The sequence below is a fragment of the Mirounga angustirostris genome, unplaced genomic scaffold, assembly GCF_029215605.1.
Source record: "Mirounga angustirostris isolate CCGP_5_RB_7025 unplaced genomic scaffold, mMirAng1.0.hap1 SCAF_3, whole genome shotgun sequence".
In the NCBI taxonomy this organism is placed as follows: domain Eukaryota; kingdom Metazoa; phylum Chordata; class Mammalia; order Carnivora; family Phocidae; genus Mirounga; species Mirounga angustirostris.
Genome location: NW_026991711.1, coordinates 157,095,179 through 157,116,257, shown reverse-complemented (window position 1 = coordinate 157,116,257; position 21,079 = coordinate 157,095,179). Strand labels below are relative to the sequence as shown.

The 21,079-nt window shown below is 37.9% G+C and overlaps 1 protein-coding gene across 12 annotated transcripts in view; it reads left to right on the top strand.

Moving 5' to 3' along the window:
• Nucleotides 1-21,079, top strand: part of HECW2 (HECT, C2 and WW domain containing E3 ubiquitin protein ligase 2) — a 363,868-nt gene that overhangs the window by 295,371 nt on the left and 47,418 nt on the right. For all 12 annotated transcript variants that reach the window (XM_064586855.1, XM_064586854.1, XM_064586849.1 and 9 more), the window contains 2 exons: nt 7,796-7,879; nt 11,941-12,050. In XM_064586855.1, the coding sequence (XP_064442925.1) occupies nt 7,796-7,879; nt 11,941-12,050 (194 nt within the window). The remainder of the gene's footprint in view (nt 1-7,795; nt 7,880-11,940; nt 12,051-21,079) is intronic.

The following is a 21,079-nucleotide window of genomic DNA, read 5'->3' as shown; positions in this document are numbered from 1 at the left end:
ATATCTAACCCAAGTCTCAGTGCTTTTCTCAACCTAACAAGCATGCTGTTCTCAATCACAAGAAAATTATAAAAATTAGATGAGCTATCTCATTTTGTATATTTGTATATTATGGAATCAGTTCAGTAATCCATGGTCCACTGTAGAGTCTTGTGTAAGAAGTTTTAGTTAATAATATTGCAGAAATAAACTCCCCAGTTGTCCACTGAGAGATCTTAGAGATTCCAGACCACAAAACAAAACAAAACAAAAAATAAATATCTCCTCTTTTGCTAACCACAAAATAAGAACTCTATTTTTTTTCTTTCCCACCAGCCCTAGCCCCAAACACACACACACACACACACACATACACATGCATGCACTCACACAAGCTTTTAGTCAGTATCTATTCCTATCAAGGTACCCCACCCCACCCCCCAAAAAAAAGAAACAAGAAAGAGGAAACTCAAGAAGGTTTCTACTTTTGCTCTACACCCCACATTATTATTTACAGCAATTTCACGTATCTTTAAATTTCCACCATCAGAGATATTGGATGATTTATTCTGCCTGAACAAGGCATCCAACAGTATCATTATTCTTTAGGGATTTGACAGGACCTTAATAGATCCTAGCAGAAGGGAAAACTGCTGGCCGCAGTTGGTAGCTTTCAGTTTTGTTTTTGTTTTTCCTTCTGCTTTTCAGAGTCTTAAAAGTCTCTAACCTCCTAAAGATTGGTAAGGATTTTTATTTTTTAGTGACACCCTGGGTCTTCAGCTGAGCACATTCTTGTAATGTAGATCTCACATGGTAGTCTATCGGTAAGAAATTATTTTAGAAGTTTTGAAATAAGTTTCCATCTTATTCCAACTTACTTATAACTTTCCACTTATCCTTTCTAAAATTATTTACAGAATTTGACCGTAAAAAGCATATGCTATCATGACAAGTAGAAGGAAGCAAAGACATAAATCAGTGAGATAATGCTGTTCCTCTTACACAGAGTGTGTGTCAGTGTGCTTTTATTTTCTGAAAAGTGGTAGTTGAGCATTTTGCTTATCACAACAACATAATGGGGAAGTTTGTATATCTAAGAGAACATTCTGTTTCATATGGTTAAAAACTGCATCATAGGGGTGCCTGGGTGGCTCAGATGGTTAAGCATTTGCCTTCAGCTCAGGTCATGATCCCAGGGTCCTGGGATCGAGCCCCACATCGGGCTCCTGGCTCAGCAGGGAGCCTGGTTCTCCTTCTCCCTCTGCCTCTCTCCTGGCTCATGTTCTCTCTCTCTCTGTATCTCTGTGTCTCAAATGAATAAATAAAATCTTTAAAAAACAAAAAACAAAAAACAAAAAACTGCATCATAAGAGGCATTCCCACAAAGGCAGGGGTGGGGAACCAGCTGCGGTTCTTTAATCTCATATTTCAGTGATATATTTGATAAAAGATTTATGCATGGAATAGAGCCATCGAGTAATTGTGTGTCAAAGGTAACTGTGGACCTTCTATTCATATCCTGGGCAAGGATCCTCAACACCAGTGTAGCTCTGCGTGCATTCTTTCTCATCCGTGGCACAGTCACTTAAAAGAAATACCCCTTCTTTATTCTTGCCATGATATAATGAGGAAAAGAGCCCTTAGGAGATTCAAATGGGTACATCTATTGACATTGTGTTTTTCCTGTTTAGCTTGTGATTCCTCCTAAACCAAAGGATAGCCAGCAGTTTATTTAGTTTCTGTCCATATATAGCTTCCTCTTCCTTGAGACTCCACTTAATGTACCTTTTCCTGTAGAATGGCTATGGTTTTCTTTGCAGTGGATATGGCTTTAGCTTCCAACTGCTGTATTTAAACCACCGTTCCCTCTAATTTCATCTGTCATGTAAATGTGATGCTACCAAGTTGTCCTCTCCTTTTTTTAAATCTCAGAAGGGATTTATTTCCTCGGCTAGAAAAATCATCATCCAAAAGTCAGTACTGCCTCCTTCAAGTGAGTACTGTCCCCCCATGGATAACTATCTCCTACTATTGCTCTCACTGGAAGACAGTAATCATACTAAGAAGCTTTTTGTATGTGTGGCATTAAAATAAAAGCCAAAATAAAATGTTTTATTATTTTATTCAAAGACAAATATATTCGTTAAAAAAGAGCCTTTTAACAATATTTTATTGGTGAATGTAATGAATACAAATTAAATAAAATTTTTGGTATTGGTATTTGTACAACACTATATTATGTGCAAGGATCTACATGTCATAAAGCTGAATTAAGAGTTGAGAGTAATACCTCTTGTGTGATAATTAGGTCTAGCCAGCAAACCTGCTCCCTACTACTCTAGCTTTCCCCAGGCATCAGTGATAATTATTTGGGGGCCCAGGCTGATTCCGTTTCTATTTGTCCGTGAGAATCCACAATGGACCTGTATTTCCAGATCGAATGGGAAGTAGCAAGAAAAGTCGATCTTTCTATCGCATAGCCCTGGCCTTTAAGTCAGACCGTGCTCTGGGACTGTAATAAAGAGTATGAATGATCAACTGAGTAATAAATGCTAGTTTTCCTTTCTTGGCCTTACACTATTAGAGATGTCACGGGATTTCTCTAACATTGCCCTCGGGGAGTTTTTTTAAACATGTGTTTTTGAAGGTATTACTGAACTGTATCTGCAGGAACCTTGTGTGCAGAGTCTGCAATCCAGAGAGTTTTGTGGTTTCAAGATGTTGCTGCTTCTGGTTGTTTCTGATCACGTCCCTTCTTCAACTTCACCAGAAATGGTGGTTGGTTTCAATGAGAGTATTTTCTGTGGGACTTCCGGCCTTGAGACCATGTTCATTGTCCTCAGATGCTCTTCGGCCAGAGTTGATCTTCTGGGGCAATTCTGTGCACTTGAGGAAGTGGTTACAAAGGTCTAAATATTATGGGCATCCGAGATACAGCAGTGCTAGTGGCTTCTTCCTGAGGTTGTCACGCTATAGGTTAGCAACCTGTTACCACAGTTGTGAGCTTTCTTATTAAAAGATTGCCTCTTTTTTTTTTTTTTAAAGATTTTATTTATTTATTTGAGACAGAGAGAATGAGAGAGAATGAGTACATGAGATGTGGGAGGGTCAGAGGGAGAAGCAGGCTCCCTGCCGAGCAGGGAGCCCGATGCGGGACTCGATCCTGGGACTCCAGAATCATGACCTGAGCCGAAGGCAGTCGCTTAACCAACTGAGCCACCCAGGCGCCCCTTAAAAGATTGCCTCTTTACCTGTCTTTGCACTTCCCTCAGTGGGGTCTATTTTAGCAAGTAATCTGATGTCAGCTTTCTGATTCTCTTTTTCTCCGCTGCAACAACAACAACAACAACAAAAATGGTAGCTTGTTCCAGACACTGAGTGGAATCAGGGAAATTTGTTAGGAGCCAACTCTTATTTTGGCATTAACTAATATTGTGCCTGCGTATATTTTATTGAGCATTCCTAATGTGCACAGCACGAAGCTAGGTACTTGGGGAACATAAAAATAAAGGAGGAAAGGCTTTTGCCCTCAAGAAATTCATGTTTCCAAAAGAATTTATGTTGTAACTGAGTGGTCCAGTGAGAAAGTACAATGGAGGAAGTACTGGAATGTATTCTAAAGGGCACAGAGAGAGAAACATACCCATGCAGAGGGGGTCAAATGATAAAATGTTATTCGAATGTCATCTTAATCCTCATTATAAACCACTAAATTTGAATAGAATTTCTTCATTAGGTAAATGCAGTAAAGATAGGAATTAGAGGACTGCCACTGATTCCTTCTAACTCTATAAATATAGAAAGTAAACTTGAACCAATATAGTAATGTAACTTGCAAATGTCCCTTTAATCAGAGTCATATGTATCTTTAATGATATTTCTCAAGCTTGTTACGTTTATTTCAGACACTGAGTGGACTCATGGAAAATTGTTAGGAGCCGAAACTTATTTTCCATTCTAAAAGGAAAAGAAATATTGCAGATCTACAATGTTGACTTTAATTACTTTTATTTTAATGAAACATAAGTGTGCACAAATATAAAATATGCACAAACTTTGTGGAACTTTAAAGCCAAAAGAACTTTAAAGTCAAAAGACATATACGTTAAGTGAAAACTTTAAAAAATAACATTTAATTGAATGATATTAATGTGAGATTTTTGTTTTTCAGAAACCAAATCACGGGTATTGAGACCATTGTCAGTAGAAAGATACATTTGTACTTTTTGTTTCACTTGTGTTTGACATGTATCTAATTTTGATTTTGTATCTAATGGTTCATCAGGTCCATTTGTGGCAATATTGTGGTCAACATTTTTCTTAACCAATAGCTTATTTTTATCTGCGATTTACCTACTAATTTTATTTTTATCTACTAATTCATTGTTTTGATGAGCCAATTCATGTAATACCCCCAATCACATTGCTAAAGAAAAAATATATTATTAAATGTACCCTGTGATGATTCTACTGCTCCTTTTCTACTTGTAAACAATCATAAAACTTTTGCTTTTAGAATAAACCATAACATCTTTTGTGCTTTAGTTAGCATAAATGCATAGTTTACTTTTTAAATCCATTTATTTTGTTTTCTCTTTAGCCTGTGGCAATTTATATATACATAACCTTGCCTCACTTCATCATTGTCATTATGCAAATCAATACTGCAAAAGAAAAGTTTTGTCTTTTTAACTGGGAAGAGAATTGTGTGTAAGTGGTAGACAAGGACTGCTGTTATCATACTTAACATCAAGGCCCTGCCAACCTCAGAGCCTGCTCACCAACACTTTGAAAGTTTCTCTCTGATCATTTGGCACCAATATTTTATAAATACAAACATGGGAACTGAAGGCAAATGGCAGTGTTCAGTCATAAATGTTATTCAGATTATCCAACATATGCCTACCTCAGTATTAGCAGTTTTGATCATCAATGTGAAAACACAGAATTTTTAAATTCCCCCAGAACTTGAGATTATGTCTATAGATTTCCAGTAGACAGGAACACAAGTTTGACAAATACTGGTCTATGGACTATTAGGCAAATACCTAATAACCAAGAAGTAGTTCCTGTTTGGTTTTGCTTTTCTTAGAAAAGATTTGCGACATTTCTGAGGATATCTGCTGATGTTCTCTTCCTCAGCCTTGATCTGCTCTCTTGACAGTCAGTAAACCAATGCCCTCTGTTTTTATGTGAAAGGACTTTGTGGAATAGGAGTGGGTGTAAGGCCTAAACAGAATTCACTTAAGCAAATGGAACAGCTTAAATATTTTCATTCTCTCTCTCAAATAAATAAATAAAATCTTAAAAAAAAAATATTTTCATATAATACTAGAATTGACTTTCTCTTTTCCACTGCACCATGAACTCTTTGGGAAGGGAGCTAGGTCTTCTACCCTGTTGCATTCCAGTGTGTACTTTTAACTGAGTAGACACTAAGAAAATGTTTGCTGAAAGAATGAATGAATGTTGGTATAAGAAGGTACTTAGTCGTATGGTATGCATCAGGTGACATGCTCCAGTGTCTTGTTCCTGAAAGCATATGACCCTTAGCTCATCAGTGCAATAAATTAGCTGGCCTGTAGAAAACTAGCCTCCACTTGCCTGTGGTATGTTCTGGCCTAAAGAGTCAGACCAATTCCTTTCACTGCCTAATATAGTTAATATCTGGAAAGTGATGAAAAGGTCCCCAGTTGGCATATTTCCTCTGGTGTCTTTCCCTCTCCTCAGCCTGTCATTCTTGTGACTCAGAAAGCTATCATCTTTTCCCTATTCCCAGGAAACCCACAGGCCACAGTCCAGAGTATGATATCTTTATTATCACTCACCTCACTCTGTCTCGCTCCAGTTAGAGAAGTAGAGGAGAATGTGCATCCTGTTTGTCTTCTTGTTTGTTCTGTTTGCCTGACTCATTTTGATGATAGGGTATGGAGATAAACTGTATTTGTTGGAGATAGCTTTTGATTCTTCAAGATCAAAGCATGTTATTACTGACCCTTATAAGAGTATTTCTTTGGTTAAGTTATTGTTCATTTTTTCTCCAAGATAACTTTTCTCTAACTTAGCTTTTTTCAACCAACTTTCATATCTTCTACCAAAAAATCATTCATCAGATAATGGGCCCTGTTTTCCGTGATGTGCTTCAGACATGTGATTGTAACACTTGAGGGAAAATGTTCCAGTTGGTTCGAGCCTTCAAACTGAAACAATTAAGCAGAAAGGCTGGCTTTTCCTTTCTGAACAATTTCTTTACATACGTGTCTAACATTCATTTCTTAGGTATGTGTATGTGTAACTCCTGGTAATGAAGGTCGGAAAAGAAAATTTGGCAATACCAAAGATTAGATGCTTCATATGCTAACATATTGTTTAAAATCAATCTAGCCAGAAGCAGCCAAACTATTTATTTATTTATTTATTTATTTATATTATGTTATGTTAATCACCATACATTACATCATTAGTTTTTTATAGTTTTTTTTTTTTTAAGATTTTATTTATTTGAGGGAGAGAATGAGCGAGAGAGAGCACAAGAGAGGGGAGGGCAGAGGGAGAAGCAGACTCCCCACTGAGCAGGGAGCCCATTGCGGGACTTGATCCTGGGACTCCAAGATCATGACCTGAGCCGAAGGCAGTCGCTTAACCAACTGAGCCATCCAGGTGCCCTACATCATTAGTTTTTGATGTAGTGTTCCATGATTCATTGTTTGCGTGTAACACCCAGTGCTCCATTCAGTACGTGCCCTCTTTAATACCCATCACCAGGCTAACCCATCCCCCACCCCCTCCCATCTAGAACTCTTTATCCCTCCTAGCAAACTGTGTGGCTGAGAGCAAATCAGTTGGCTTTTCTGTACATTATGGAGTTTTTCATCTCAACAGTTAAACCTTGCCTTCCACCTCATTGTCTTCAAGCTTGTAAATAATTAAGAAGAGATTTGGAATTTGGAAATATAAAATGCAGTAGAATTTTATGAAAATATCAAACAAAAACAAGATGATCTAGAAAGAGGAACTAAATCTAAATATACTTATATCAAAGATTAATATTTTAATTCATAGTGTACAAAAATCAGACTATACTATAATTAACACTTTGAGTAAAATTGCATAGTTGTGTTTATTCTTATGTACCTATCAAATGAAATGCTTTCAGTACCATAGTTTATATTCTTATTTTTTTCCTTATCTTATAAAAATGAATATGGTGTGCTTTGAAATAAAATCATGTAAATGAGGGGAAGCAACAGGGAAATTTTTATTAAAATTGTTTTCATATAATGATTTGAAAATAGCAGCATGATGATGACTCATCAAACAAAAAGAAAAACCTGGTGTTCTTACATATATCTATAGTAAAATGATGGTAGAAATTGCTCACATTGTTGTGTTTGAAATGTGTACAAATAAGTATATATACATTTGCACAGGTATACACATAATCTGTTCTACCAACTGTAGTAACTAAAAGTGTTTCAATTATTTCAAAGAGCCATATGCCTTTATATTGGATATGTATTGAATAGATACTGTCTGCCTCCAAGTAGGAATATGCTCATCACACATAATTTAGAGGTATGCCCCCAGGAAAATAGATGACTATCCTTATACACTCACTTTTTGGAATAACAGGGAATCAGTCTGAATGACCTAAGTAGTTGCTTAGATTCAAGCCCACAACAGGCTTTACCTCAAAGCAGAGACCAAGTTGTTTTTCAGTGTTTTTAAAAATGGTGCCTAAGGCATACACCATAACCATGAGTTATGTTTCAAAAGTCTACCACATATATTCTGAGCTGTTTCTTTGCTTGAATAGGGAGAAGATCCAATTTATCCGAACTGAAGGGACCCCAGGATTGGTGCGTCTTTCAAGTGATGCAGACCTTGTTATGTTGCTGAGGTATGGAACACCAGTTTTTGAAGTAGAAAGTCCTCTGTCGTCAGATATCATGGAGCGTTTTAGAAAATACGATGCCAGTATTAGTAACCTATGTCTCCATTATTCTTAAAGACTTGTGGAATACTCATTGGAAGATGTAGGATGCTGGTTTAGTGATAATTCATTTCAGATTGCATTTCTTATTCTGAGATCTGTTTGATTTTTTTTTTTTATCCTGGTGATAAATGAGGTGGTATTGGAGAAGGGAAAGGTTAGTAGAGGCCAATGGATAGAATGTTCTACTCACAAAATGGAACACAAGGGTATACAGGGCTTACACAAGGGTATACAGGAGTAAAAGAGAGATCATATTTATATTTTCTTTCAAATTCTTTCCTCCAAATGTGCTTTGTCTTTTTTTTTTTTGGTGATTTGACATGATTTTTTAAAATGATTTTGAGAGTTTAGGTTTGGGAAATTAGATCAGAAAGTTGAAATTTGATCACTGGTACTCATTGCCAACTTGACAGCCCTTCATAAAATTGGCCAGTTATATTTTCTTTCCTGATGGTTAGGTCAGCTTTGGTTTTAAATCTTAGAGTAATTTAGAAAGGAAACTGACAAGTTTTCAAAAGATTTTTCATTTTTAATATCATCCTTCAAATGTAGGAGGCCAGAATAAAATAATGCTTTGCTCTACCCAGTAGTTGGGACACCCACCCCTGTAACCTCCAAAGAATTAAAGGCAAAGTCATGCTGAACCAGACCACACAATGTTTTATTTATCCCAGAGTGCTAACAATCTCATTCATGATATTCATGATGAACTTGACCCTAACCATTTCTAACTGCCTACATGATAGTTGCCATACTTGTAAAACTGAAGTTAAAAAATTATCTTCCTTTACTGGATAATTGGAGCATAATTCAAAGGAATATAATCAGTTCCCACAGAGACCTTGCTTCACCTGATTCTGAACAAGACCTGTTGGGAGGCAGGGGTCACTTCTCAGTCTAAGGGGTGACCTATGACTATGTTGAACTGAACAAGTCCTGAAAACAGAATATAGTGTGCTACATGGTCAGGAAGACTATTGGTCAATTAATATGTAATATGATGTTTCTACCATAGTTTGGTTGGTAATAAAATAGTTTTGTTTATAAAATTCTGGCTAGGATAGGACTCTTTTGCTTCATTCTAGAAATCTAATGTTTTTCATTTAAACTGAAGAATTCTGCATTTGGAATTAATAAAAACAAAATGATTACAAAATAGAAATCATGATTATCAATCACCTATTCTTAGTTAAATAATCTTTAGATGGTATAGTCCTAAATATTTTAAGTTACAGTATAGCTTAGAATATTTGTACTTTGGTAAACACTGCAGTTTGCATGAGTTTCTATGTGTTATGTGGTTGAATTTGAAAATATTTGAGAACTGATATATATATCAGTTTTAAGTATGTATATATGTATGTATATATACACACACACACATACATATATATATATACATATAAAGAACAAGGCTACATTTTCCCCCATTTGGGGAAAAAGCGTGTTCTCTGAAGTTAATGGGCCTTTGGAGAAGTGTGAGAAATTCATTTATTATATAATAGTTCTATAATTATTACATGCAAATGATGTTATTAAGTTCTAGACTTATTTTATTTAGATGATCAAATGTATTAAATTTAATAATTGTACATGGTGACACAATGTATTACATGTGGATGCTTAATAATGTTTAATAGTTATTGAAACATTTTCAGATGTCCTCAGTTCTTTATTTTTTATTTTACTTTGGAGTTTGAGTCATTTGAATCAGTGACTATAAACTCAAGCAATGAACTAGTTGCATACATAGTGAAAGACTTTGTATCTATTTTTATACTTTGTCTATTTCTTTTTTTTTTTTTTAGATTTTATTTACTTATGAGAGAGAGAGAGAGGGAGAGCACGGGGCGGGGGCAGGAAAAGCAGAAGGAGAAGGACAAGCAGACTCTGCTGAGCGCTGAGCCTGATGTGGGGCTCGATCTTAGGAACCTGAGATCATGACCTGAGCCAAAACCAGGAGTCAGGTGCTTAAATGACTGAGCCACCCAGGTGCCCCTATTTTTTAAAAAGGAAAATCACTCTTTGTACAAATGGACTTGATTATCAGCAAGCTGAAATATCAAGATGCCACAGCTCTAGGAAATTATTCAATTCAAAATAAGCCAATGTGAGATTATTCTCCAAAATAGCTATTATAAAACTCAAGAATTTTTAAATGACTTTGTTACATTTGTTATTGATTATTCTATTTCATATATTCTTTCACTAACTGAACTCCTGTAAAAAAAAATGTACATCTGTCAGAGCTCATATATGAAATGATTGATATATTTGGCTAATGTTAGAATTTTAAAATTTATATAATGAAAGATACCACATATAAAAGCATAAAGGTAACAAACTGGAAGAATATATTCATAACACATAAAACAAAGATATTGTGAATATACAGAGAATGCCTTTACATCAATTCAGAAGAAAAGAACCCAAAAGAAAAAATGGATAAAGGGTATAAAAAGGCATTTCATAGAAATTGAAGTAAGAATAGTCAGTAAACTTATGGCTAGCAATCATAAAATGCAATTTACAATAATGAGACAGTATTTCATAGTATCAGATTTGAAAAAATCAAAAAGTCTGATAATATCAAATGAGAAATAAGGACTCTCATACTGTCTGGACTTAGTGGGATTGCAATTTCTACAAACTTTTCAGAGTACAATTTGACAATATCTTGTATAGTTGAAAAGGCATATGTGTTATGACTGAGCACTTCTGCTTTTAGATATATACCATATTTATACTAAAACTCTTTTGCCTGTGCACAAGGCAATATATATAGGATCTTCATTGCACATTGTTGATAAAAGCACAAAGTTGGGAAATAAATAAATATTTGTCAAAAGAGATAGCTTTGAAAGTACTGACATTTTGGGCTGAATACATGTTTGTTGCAGGGAGCTCTTCTGTGCATTGTAAGATGTATCAGCCTCGTGGCTTCTACCTACTAGATGCCAAAAGCATACCCTCCCAATTATGACAACCAAAAATGTCCTCAGACGTTCTCCAAAGTCCCCAAATGGTGTGGGAAGGGGCAAAATTGCCTCAGTTGAGAACCAGTGCTTAGGAGTCCTTTTCTTAATCTCTGCAAGAATGAACTGTTGCCACTTTTTTCTGAATGTTTTCTAACAGGTTTCTAGATTTGGCCAAGTTTGAAGAAAACCTACTTCTACCTCTTAATTAAAAAACACAAGTCCTCTTACTTTTATTGTTGTTTCAAATCTTTGTCAAATATTTGTCAAGTGTCTTGTCAAGTGTCAAGAGCTTAGTGCAATCAATAGTACTTTTACCATTATATTTAATGAAAAGTCTGAGATTCTAAGATCTCACATCCCTGGTTATTAGCTTTTAGGAGAGTCCTAGAAAGAGAAATTTCAGTATGGAGAAGAACAAAGACACTGGATTGAATATGAATAATCTGAGATAAAAATCCTCGCATTTAAAAAATTATAAAGCCAGAGTAAACAAGGGAGCTAACTACGAGCAGTTGTAATTATTTAGGAGGTGTTTTGTTTTATTTTGCTTTTAATTCTCCACTTAAATCCTAAACTCTTTGCATATTGAGAAAACTGTCATATATTTCTTAGAATGAAGATAAAGAACATACTTTGTGTCTCTATTATGGGTCCTCAGTAAGTATTGTGTGTTGTGTTTGAATCTTATTCTCAATGCTAAAAACCCAGGTACTATGTTCAAGAAAACATGTAAATTCAAACTCACATATTAAAGTGGCAAAATAGTAATCGTGTTACCCAAAGTTGGTAGGAAAACAGGCACAGAACCACGGGTTCCATAAAAGCTGTTTGTCCCAAGAATTAGCTACAGGAGAGAGGGGACGAGTGCTCCCTTTGGGATATGAACTGGACCCAGAGTGAGAAACTGATGGTCTTACTCATTTGGAAGCAAGACTTTTCCCCACCACTTTGGCTAAAGTATACATTTTGTTTCTTGTCTTTCCCCAGTTTATTTGAAGAAGAGATAATGTCTTATGTGCCTCCACATGCCTTACTTCACCCCAGCTACTGTCAGTCCCCCCGTGGCTCCCCCGTGTCCTCTCCCCAGAACTCGCCGGGTAAGTCCACCTGCTGTGCACAGTGAATCCTCTGAGAAGCATACCCTAAAACCAGACATTCTGTTCTTCATAAAGGATGGTAAGGAAATACTTTGGGTTTATCTTTAGTGTGAGCATGGGTACATATTCTGTGGCATTTTGTGTCTCTTAAAATTGGCTTGTTCCCATGGCAATTCATTTTGACAGGAAGATAATGACATTCCAGAATAAGAGGATAAATGTTAGCAGTATGATATACTCAAATACAGATTTACTTTTCATTATGTTATGTACTGCCTAATATATCTTGGAAAATATTAGGACACAAAATACTATGTTAGCTTTTGGATTGAAAAAGTTCTGGTTAGGAGACTGATTCAAATAAAAATAAATGTCTACTTTCAAGAAATAATACAGAATTAAAATTAGTTTAATGGACTTAGATAGGTTTTTCCTGCAGTAATGACTAACTGCATTAGATAGGAAGACTAGAGACACTTGGGCAGATAGAACATGTTGATAGATAAAACAAACTAAAATATTTAAGTTCAAATTCTTTTTGAAAGAAGTATGGTATGAATGAAGGAGTGAGTGGATGGATGGATGGATGAATGAATGATAGAAAATGAATTTTTTTAAAAGGAAAGTAGTTATAATGTTGACAGAACATCAGCTCTATTTATTTTTATTATAGGCAATGTATTGTTTACACTTTAATAGCTATCAGAATTTAAAACTATTTTAATAGAAATCCAAGCTCCATATGTGTCATGAAAAGCTGCTCTATAGTCTTTGATATATGACATGTTTTCACAAATCCTATGATAATGAAGCTAAAGCCTAATTGAATACCACGAACAGGAAAAGGTCTATTAATTTGTTCTTTTAACACAGATTTATTGAGCATCCAAGTATGATCCAAGCACTGAATTAGACTCCAGTGCTACAAAGATGAATAATGCAGTCTCTGCCTTTGAAGGATTCATGGTGGGGCAATGAGTCAACAAATGACTCTATTAAGCCTTGTGGTTAGTTCTATAAAGAGAGGTATGGGAACACTGATATGGGAACAGTTCTTCCTTCAGGACTGGCAGTGGGTGTTTGGGGAAAGATAAAGATAACAGATATGGAGGGAGCCTTGAAGGATGATGAAGGTGGGCCAAAGGAAGAAGGGTGTTCTAGGTGAATGAGTAGCATAACCTAGGCCTCAGAAGCATGAAAGAAGTTTAGAGCCAATTAACAGCTACAAGTAAGAGCAAGTTCTCAAAGCTCAGGTTGGAAAGATAGGCTAGGACTGGTTGGCCATTGAAGCCTTACTCTGTAGTCCATATGGAGCCACTGAAAATTTACAAACAGAAGAATACCCTGTTTTACAAAGAACAGTTTGGTGGCAATATGGAGGATGGATTAGAAGACGAGATAATGGAATCAGAGAAACCACTTGGGAGGCTGTTGCATTAACACAGGTGACCTGCTAAAGGGCTGGACTAGAGGTGTTGGAGCAACGGGAATTAGTTCAAAGGATACGTAGGACATAGAGACACAGAACTTTTGAGTCCAGGAAGGAAGATTCTGAGGTCAAGGCAGATTCTGAGGTCCCCAACACCTAGACTACTAGGGAGATGGCAACACCATTTACCAGGGAAAGAAAAAGACTAGACTGGAAAGGAGGGGTTGGATGAGTTTAGTTTTGGACATGGTTTGTTGAGGAATCTCTGAGCCATCCACTTCGAGATACAAAAAACAACTGGAAAAGACAATCACGGAGCTCAGAAGAGGCTGGTGGCTCGGCGTATATGTATGCTGGTGGCAGCTGAAACCCAGGGTAGATTGGAGGAACCAAGGAGGACAAGCCCATGGAAAGAAGAGAAAACAGAGGATGGTAACATGAGGAATTCCAGTATTTAAGGGATGGGCTGAGATGGAGGAGGAAATGAAACAAAGAGAGCCAGTGGATTTTGGAAGAGAATTAGGAAAGTCTTTTCAGGGAAGCCAGGTTTCAAGGAGTAGAGAGTGGGCCAAATCTCCAAAGCATTCAAGAAGGATGACTCCTGAGAAGAGGCCACTGGATTTGAAAATCATGAAGTTACAAATGGCCTTTTTCAGAGAAGTTTCTATGAGATAAGAGGTTATAAACTGGAATATGACCAGTTGCAGAATGATATAGGATGTAAAGTAGAAGCCAGGAGTGTAGAATATTCTTTTTATGAAGTATGGGGATGAAAAGAAAGGAAACTAGGGCAGTATTTAGAAGGAGAAGATGAGTTAAGGAAGAGGTTCAGGATGGGAAAATTGAGCATGTGTGTGTGTACAGAGGTCAGAAGATGTGGGTGGAAGGAAACTAGTGTGTTGAAGCCGCATTCCTACCACAGACCCATGGGAAAGCAGGACCCTGGAGACAAAAGTGAAGGTCAACTTTGGAACAAAGTAGGGACACATATTTTGTTGATCCAGGATGAGAAGAAATAAGTATATGACACTTCAGGTAAGTTTCAAGATGTAGGGGGAAAATTGGTGGAATTCAGAGCTGGCCTCCGTCTTTACCAACTATGTGTGACTTTGGGCAGTTTACTTCCTTCCCTGAACTTGAATGTGATTTTCTGTAAAATGGGAATAATAGCAATCACCTCCCTTGGATACTCGGAGGAGAACACCTTGCCTGGTGCCTGCAACACAACAAGCCTCCAATAAATGTTAATTTATCCCTTTTTTCTTTCTTTCTGGAAATCCGATCCTGAGAAGTATAGTTTGTCAATGTTTAAACCATTAATAACCAGAAAATATGAATTCATTTCTCCCTCATTTGCAGAGCTTTCTGCCTAGGTATTTAATCATTCTGACTGGTCTTTATCTTAGATCCTATGATGAAGTTCAAATGGGTTATCCCTTTACCTGATGCTTTGTGGTTAAAGAAATGAAGCTGTGTGGGTTATTGCTCATTTCAATCAAGGCTCTCCTTCCCGGGGCTTTTCTGCAGCCCATCCTCCCCAAGAAAAGGGTAGATCAACAGATTCTGCCCCTTTCTGAGCCCTACAAAGGCATGTGCTCTTGGAGACTGGCTAAACATTCTTTGAGACTATATGAACATTCTAAATGGTGACTAATCATTTAACATCACAAATGTACATGAGTAATCCATGGTGGTAGTAAAATGCATTCTGGAAGCACATTTAGAGTCCAACATTTTCCAAAGAGATGTAGAACCCAAAATTGCTAGCAGTGTTTGTGGTGACTTTAATTTACAGGGAGAAACATCGCTGTATTTTTGGCCTATTCAGTTTTAGGGGGCTCTATTTGATCTTGAAATTGGGATGAACTGCCTGATATCGATGTAAGTTACTGTAACTAATTCCACATGATCTTACAAGGCCAAGACTAGCTAGACTCATTTACCCTGTGGAGTAATCTTCTGATTCTTTGAGTAAAAAGCATCTCCTTCTACCACTTTCCTGAAGCTTTTTTGTGAAAAACATTTCGGATGTTTTAAAGTGGTCTGTTCCTCCTTCTTGTGACCAGAATTTCATCCCTTTTAGTGGTATGAGCATAATATTGTGAAAATTATGACAATAACAAATTTGAATGATCTTTCAGAATTCCTCGGGATCTGGTAAACTTTCCATACTTTTCCTTATTTGAGCACATTTACATGTCTTTTCAAGTGCAGAGGAGAGAGGGGCTTTGGAAACTTTGACTTGCTTTTTGCAGCTGTTAGAGTGCTCACCTAAAATTGGTCAAAATTTTGGAATGTAAAGGTTTATTTTTCTAGGACCATTATAATGCCAATCCTGACCTTAGCTATGCCAGAAGGGAAAACTCTTTCCAAACACCATATAGTTCTTATGCCAAATATGGGACCCAGAAGTTTATTTAAGGACCTTTTGTAACTCCACATTTCTAGGAATTTAAATGCCGTAACACCTAATTTATCTAATATTATTGGAGATGTGCTCACTTAATGTGAATTTTCCATGTAACCAAAGCGATGACTAAGTGTCAGAGAATTTAACCCACCATTTACTGAATCTCTTTCACAAATACATTATATTTCTCCCTGCTTCCCTATACACAGTGCATTTAAGATATTTCATGGTTTGGGGGGAATCATCATACAGAGCTGTTATTACTTGACTAAAACTGGACTATCTGGAAGCTAGGTGGGCACCAGGTCACACTGAACAGAATTAAACAAACCAGAGAGCACTGAAGAGCCATGTGGTTCTTTGCGGAAGGTTGTCTTGAGGGCATGGGATATGAGAGGGAATTATTTCTCCCACCACACAGTGAGACCCCTTAGGGCCCTCTTTTCCTCCCTCTCCCATGAAAGTCAGCATCTTGGCTGCTGCTTTTCTCATCTCCTGCTCTTTTGTCTTTCTCTCTCTCCTTTCCTCCCTTCTTCCTACCCTTCCCCCATCTTGCCCACAGTCCCTGAAGTAGCTTTATGCAGTTGACCCTTGAACATTGTGGGGGCTAAGGGCGCCGACCCCCCTGTGAGGTAAAAAACCTGCAGATAACTTTTGACTTCCCCAAAACTTAACCACTAATAGCCTACTGTTCCCAGGAAACTTACCCATAACATAAACAGTCAATTAGCACATTTTTGTATGTTACATGTATTATATACTGCACTCTTACAACAAAGTAAGCTAGAGAAAAGAAAATGTTAAGAAAATCATAAGGAAGAGAAAATACTACAGTTCTGTACTATATTATTAAAAAATCCACATATAAGTGGACCCATGCAGTTCAAACCATGTTGTTCAAGGGTCAACTGTACTTGTTTTTAGAAAAAGTGTTCCTTCTCTTCTCTTTGCTCAGCCCCACAAAGATGAACTACGAACCAAACAGTGCAAATGAAGGATGGTCCCTGGGTGAGTGGAGACGGGGAAGTTGTGATTCCAGAGACTGAAAGAAAGCCAAATGTGTCTCTGTCACAATATACAGGTGTTTTTTTTTTTTTTTTAAAGATTTTATTTATTTATTTGAGAGAGAGAGAATGAGAGAGAGCACATGAGAGGGGGGAGGGTCAGAGGGAGAAGCAGACTCCCCGCTGAGCAGGGAGCCCGATGCGGGACTCGATCCCGGGACTCCAGGATCATGACCTGAGCCAAAGGCAGTCGCTTAACCAACTGAGCCACCCAGGCGCCCCTATACAGGTGTTTTTTTAATTTTATTGTTGTTGTTCGTCTCCCTTGACTCCCACCCCTAATGCTGTCTGAGAATGCCTGTCACTGGCATGGCTTTCAGTTTCCCCTTTTAATGTATTTCTTCTGATTTGCAAGGTCTAAAAAATCAGCTTATTAAATTGGTTTTTAAAAATAGTGTGTATATGAGGGGTGCCTAGGTGTCTCATTTGGTTAAGTGTCTGCCTTTGGCTCAGGTCATGATCTCGGGGTCCTGGGATCGAGTCTCCCATCAGGCTCCTTGCTCAGCGAGAAGCCTGTTTCTCCCTCTTCCTCTGCCCCTCCCCTTGTTCATGCTCTCTCTCTCTCTCTTTCTCTCTGTCAAATAAATAAATAAAAGCTTTAAAAAAATAAAAATACTGTGTAAATGAAAGCATCAGCAAGCTCAAAGCAGTGACCTAGGGCCTTTCACTACTCTTGGAGAATAAAGCAAAAATGCGAGAACTTTGATGTTTGTGCTTTGGGGCAGCCATTTTGGAGGTGTTTTTTTTCCCCTTAATTTTCATTATTGAGCTATGTTCCAGAAGATGGAGTCTTTCAGAAATTACTTTAATGCTTGATGGTTTGTTCTCATGCACTAACAGGGAATTGTAAAAAATATAATAATAAATTTTTTAAAAAGTCATAGAGACTTTTTTTAGAAAGTGAACCAGGAAAGAAGTGGGCTTCTGAGCCATCCCAGTACCGAGGCCAGAGCCATGCTAGATTAGGCCAAGCTTTGTCCCATCCAGTGCAGAGTGAGCACCAGTCACCAAAGCCATCTAAGATCCTGGTGGCACACCTGGGATCCAAAACACCCAGACTTCCTTGTGATTTGATGCCAGAATATTTCTCCTATCCCCTGAAGTATTCTGTCAGGTAGAATGCTTTAGTTTGTATATGAATATGCAATTTCATAATGATAAATGGAAATAGTATCCTACTATTATCGTACTTCAGGTCTGCCTAGCAATGATGAAGGAAAAACCCTAATATCTGTTACTGAATTTTTTCCTGCAAATAATTAACATAATGCCGACTACTCTTTTTTTTTTATTCTTATGTTAATCCCCATACATTACATCATTAGTTTTAGATGAAGTGTTCCATGATTCATTGTTTGTGCATAACACCCAGTGCTCCATGCAGAATGTGCCCTCCTCAATACCCACCACCAGGCTAACCCATCCTCCCACCCCCCTCCCCTCTAGAACCCTCAGTTTGTTTTTCAGAGTCCATCATCTCTCATGGTTCGTCTACCCCTCCGATTTCCCCCGCTTCATTCTTCCCCTCCCGCTACCTTCTTCTTCTTCTTTTTTTTTTTCCTAACATATATTGCATTATTTGTTTCAGAGGTACAGATCTGAGATTCAATAGTCTTGCACAATTCACAGCGCTTACCAGAGCACATACCCTCCCCAGTGTCTATCGCCCAGTCACCCCATCCCTCCCACCCCACCCCCCACTCCAGCAACCCTCAGTTTGTTTCCTGCAATTAAGAATTCCTCATATCAGTGAGATCATATGATACATGTCTTTCTCTGTTTGACTTATTTCACTCAACATAATACCCTCCAGTTCCATCCACGTCGTTGCAAATAATGCCGACTACTCTTGAAGTCAGCCATTTATTTGATCACTTCCTAAATGTAACATTGACCGTTTTGTATCTGACTTCCTTTTTTTAAGACCATAAAGACCATAAAGTTACTCTCTCTATAGGAGTATTGTATCCTAGAACTTTACTTACAGTTACGGTTCCCATATGATTCTATTAGCTCAATCTTCCAAGATCATTTTTTTATTTCTAAAGTGGAAGTAACATCATTCCTGCCCTGGAATTTCTTGGCAGGACACCTGACTTGCATTAAGAACTTGACAAGGGCCAAGAGCATAATTTATTGTAATTTTTAAACCATGAAGTAATGTGTAAATGATTTTTTTCATAATAGAACTATTGGCAAAAGAATTTTTGCATTTAACAATTTCTGTCTCCAGAGTTTCTGTAATTGAATCTCTTTATCTAGAGCATAAATGGAGTCAGAACTAATTTTTATTAAGTGTCCATTTTGATAATGAGGGAATGCATTATGGCATTTCCCACATCCTTTTATTTATTTATTTAAAGATTTTATTTATTTATTTGACAGAGAAAGACAGTGAGAGAGGGAACACAAGCAGGGGGAGTGGGAGAAGGAGAAGCAGGCTTCCCGCCGAGCAGGGAGCCCGATGCGGGCCTCGGTCCCAGAACCCTGGGATCATGACCCGAGCCGAAGGCAGACGCTTAACGACTAAGCCACCCAGGGGCCCCTCGCACATCCTTTTAAATGTCTCAAATTATACAGCAATAGTATATGTGCTTTTTTTTTTAAGCAATCAACTTTAGAATCATGTTTCTTTTGAGTCCTAAAAGATTTTCGTTCAGTCTTTTGTTTTTGTTTTTCCTCTTCCCTATTAATGATCACGCTCTTGAAAGCTGATTCATGATGGCTGCTTTCTGAGCTGTCTAGGTTTACTAACTTACAGTTTCTCAAGCTGCAGCACCAACAACCTTATTCTGCCACCCCTGAGTGGACCTGTGCTACGCCCCCCTGTCGCTTAGCCATCAAGAGTGCAGCCTTGTGCTCAGAGAGATCACAGTCCTTCATGTTGCAAATGATGCCTTTCAAATACACAGGAAGCATTGCCTCTGTGTTGGTCTCTAGATGCTCCCCAGATGTTTCATTGGTTACTTTTGACCTTCCTGTAGGGGATAACGGTTCTCAACCTTGGCTGCAAATTGGATTCATCTGGAGAGCTGCATAAAACACTTATGCCTGGGTCCCACCCCACAGATTCTGATGTAATATGTCTTGGGTGTGGCCTGAACATTGGGATTTTTTAAAGCTTCTTAAGTGATTACAATGTGCAGTCAGGATTGAAAACCACCACATTAAGGGCTCTTCTGTATCCTAGAGCTTTTAAGATCAAGTTTATTTGTTTACTTTGTGACATAGATCTTAGATCCTTGGGTAAAAGATTCATAAACATGCAAACAGACCTCTGGACGTATCATTGGTTGGTAGCCAATTTTATTAAAATCCATTCTTAACACCCCAACACAGTTCCCCATGTCTTTAGTATTCACCTCTCTGCAGATAATATCAGTAACAGCTAACACTTATTCAAGGGCACCTCACAAAGCACCCTACTACACTAACTCATTTAATGCACAGGTGTGGCCCTCATCTCTCGCCGGAACTCCAGGACTGTGTGTTCAGGTGCCAATGGCGGATATCCACCTGAACAGCTCTTGTCTCCAGCACAATCTGCATAAAGCTTCACACGCTCCTGTCCACCAGCGTTTCCCACACTGCTTGAAGTGTCAGATAGACCTGGCTCAAATCCCAAAGCTACCATTCACTGGCATCTGACTTCAGTTTCCTTAGTTACGAAGTGGCGATGTTGCTGGTGATAATAATGCCTGCTTCGTGAACGTGTGAGGATTTCCCGAGATCCTCCCTGGAGAGTGCGTGGTTCCGTATGCATAGCAGGCGCTTCACAGAGGACAGTTACGGTTACTGTCTAAAAGCTTGATGTTACAATTAGAGCTGCCTGTGTCTCTTCCTTACTTATTATCTGTAGGCAATTCTTATTTCACACTGTACATGTTAGGGCTGCAAGGACTCCTGCCCAGGTCCCCTCCCTCAAGACGCTTCCCCTCCTACCCACCCTGAATCCGCCCAACACACTCTGAAAACCCTTGCTTTAAAAAAACACCATGTGTTTGTTACTCCCTAGCTCAGGAACCTCCAAAGTCTTCCCACTGTTCACTGCACTATGCCCAAACTCCTCAGCTAGGTTTTTGAAAAATTCCTCACATAATTTGGTTCCAACCATCTGATTAAATTT